General features: G+C 41.2%; 1 protein-coding gene across 3 annotated transcripts in view; it reads right to left on the minus strand.

The window, feature by feature from the left end:
* Positions 1-1,278: 1,278 nt before the first annotated feature.
* Positions 1,279-2,883, minus strand: part of LOC116673901 (high affinity choline transporter 1) — a 5,500-nt gene continuing 3,895 nt past the window's right edge. For all 3 annotated transcript variants that reach the window (XM_032506258.1, XM_032506259.1, XM_032506260.1), the window contains one exon: positions 1,279-2,713. In XM_032506258.1, the coding sequence (XP_032362149.1) occupies positions 2,171-2,713 (543 nt within the window). In that variant the 3' untranslated portion in view covers positions 1,279-2,170. The remainder of the gene's footprint in view (positions 2,714-2,883) is intronic.

Consider the following 2,883-nt stretch of genomic DNA (forward strand, 5'->3'; position numbering starts at 1 on the left):
CCCCTGTGTTTATTTTATTTTAAGTCCTGTGGTTTTGCAGATGGAAAAGTTTTTACATGCATGATGGCAAAGTGTCCCTGTTCACATTGATTGCAGTATGGATGTAAGTGAACTGCTCCTGTGTCTGCATTACTGAAATTGATGTCTGTTGTAAAAGCTTTTAACCAAATTTGCTTATTTTGTAATGCAAATAAATACTTTTTCTTTGAATGCATATCTATCCCCCATCTTTGCGCTTTAATTGCTCTAATTTTTATAGCCACGTTTTGTATAGAGACAGGTTAACATTTTTCATCTGTGTTTTTGTCTCATTTCCTTTGGAAGTAATTCCAATCTACTACCCTGTGATGTACACATGTTACACCTTTCATTACCTTACCCCCACCCCTGGGTATCAAGTAAGGACATAGTTCCTATTCTCTGCGGAAAGAGGAGCCCACCCCTCCCACCCCCGCCCCACCATTAATAAGCTACTCCTTCTATGTCTTGGTGCCTTATGCAAACTCTGTGTGTCTTCCAGCTAAGGATCACAGCATGTTCCTTATTTACCTGACCGAAGCAATGGCTCATATGTATTTTTTGTTTTTCTTTAAATCAGCGTTGTACAACACACTTTAATTCTATAGGTTTTTGACACTTTCTTGGTTTTGAATTCTACTGGTTGTCTTGCTAACCTATGAAATGCACTGACATTGAAGGAAACCTGATGTAGAAAAAAGGGACATGTTTGGAATATCCAATAAATTGCGTGTCATCTGTATATACTGTGTTCTCCTTACTGGTTCCTTTTGACATCACATATATTTAATGAAAAGTACATGACGTAGTCGGAATCTGTGCAAACACAAGGCTACTAAACTGCAGTGCTACAAAGACCTGAAATAGGATCTAAAACAAATGAAGTACGCGTTGACAGAATGGGCAAACTGAAAAGAAACCGCCTTATCTAGTTTTGCTGCACATGACTAAATTGTATCACTGAACCCTGTGATGGGTTTCCACAGCCCTTAAATCGGCTGAAGTATTGTGTTGTAGATCTAAAATAATTTTATACAGGTCTTAAATTTCCTACACCCATGTAACGCTACCTTAACTGGATCGTTTTTGGACGATCAGCAAGAAACCCAAACAATGTCCAGCCCTACTCTGGGTCCTCTAGACTAGACGGGATTAGACACCAGTCTTGTAATGTGAATGAGGAAATCAGAATTGTTTCGTCCTCTGTCCCAAATCTGACATGTTTATTTTGCGTTTTAATGCAGCGATATAGGGCTTCAATTTCATTCATAATGGGCTTTAAAAAGAATTACACAAGAATTAGGTGAATGTCAGAAAGGAGGTTCAGTCTTTATGCTAAAGTAATCCAGCATTTTACACATTTCCTCTCAAACTGATTGATAAGCAGAACACAGTTACCGCATTTTTAATAAGTCCTATCCATAAGTCTCACCAGTCATCAAATTAAAAATAAGACCATGCAGCAAAGTTGGCTGAAATGCAGTATGAATAGTTCCTGTCCTGCTTTCAGAAGCGCCTCTGGTTAGTGAGTCAAAGAAAATGACTTGGAAACCAATATCACCAACAATTTATGTAATTCATAGGACCAGCTACACATACTTGGCCAGTTTGTTGTGGCCGTTGTCGTGAATAGCCTAACAGAATAGATGGTAATGTGGAGACACTTGTTAAATGTTAGATTTGAGGTAGTTTGGAAACGGGAGCTCTTTAATTATGTTTACTCATTCTTTTATAGTAAGTAAAGCAATAATGGCAATATATCCTTTGCTATCACCCCAAACCAGTTATAATATGAAAGCACCAAAAGCATAGGCCTTCAAAATGTAGCATCTTGTATGTAGCACTGGTGGAGAGGCAAGTGTGTCTTTTTCATTTTGAATATCAGTCTCTCGCCACCTGCTGGTTTTGGTCCTTCCTGGGAGTTCACCTAGACATATCCAGCCTCTCAGGAAAGAGCCCCTTGATAAACAGGAATGAGACTACATAGGACAAGCCATTTACAATGTAATCTATATGACCTAAAAATGTCAAAATTGCCCAACAAATAATCCAGACGCAAAAATGAGGTAGTTCCATAATAAAAATGTGCAATAACCAACAATGACAAGTCAGTCCCTATAACCCAACAGTTGAATTTACAAGACATAGAAACTTAGCACTTTGTCTCCAGCATTGGTTCAGAGGCAAATGTATCATTTTCATCAGTCTCATCCCTGTCACCCTCTGTGGCACCATCTGCTGGAGTTGGTGCTCCTTGTGACTTCACTTTGAACACGTCCATCCTCTCAGGAAGGCCCCCCCTGTTAAAAAGGAGTGAGGCCACATATGAAAACATCAGAATGGAGACCAGAGCACACAACATGCAAATGGTCTTGACAGGAGAGCGCTGAATATAAACGCCGTCCTCTAAAGTGCACCCTGGGAAATGCAGGAGCACGGGGAGGCCTAACAATGGCTCTCCGCACAACAGTCTCATCACCACGGCGACAAGGAAGCCTGAAATCGCCCCGTAACCGTTGGAAACCTCAACGAAGAGGACGCAGATCAGTTGCGGGAATAGAATGGTGTAGGTCAAGTCTGAGCCCAAGATCCAGAACACCAAGATGCCACCGTCCAGATAGGTGAGGGATGTTCCCACAAGTCCTCCAACCACTATGGAGAGACGAATCACCCACTGTAGCTCTTTATCGGATGCCTAAAGAGGAGAAAAACACTTCAGTGTTTATTAAGGGTACCTTAACCCTTAGTGGTGGCCTAAAGGTTAGAGAAGAGTGCTTGTGACCGGGAGGTTGTCAGTTCAATCCTCAGACCAAAACAAAAGAACAGAGCTTGTCCCTCCCTCATCACCACCACTGAGGTGCCCTT

This window comes from Etheostoma spectabile, chromosome 24, assembly GCF_008692095.1.
Source record: "Etheostoma spectabile isolate EspeVRDwgs_2016 chromosome 24, UIUC_Espe_1.0, whole genome shotgun sequence".
Taxonomy (NCBI): domain Eukaryota; kingdom Metazoa; phylum Chordata; class Actinopteri; order Perciformes; family Percidae; genus Etheostoma; species Etheostoma spectabile.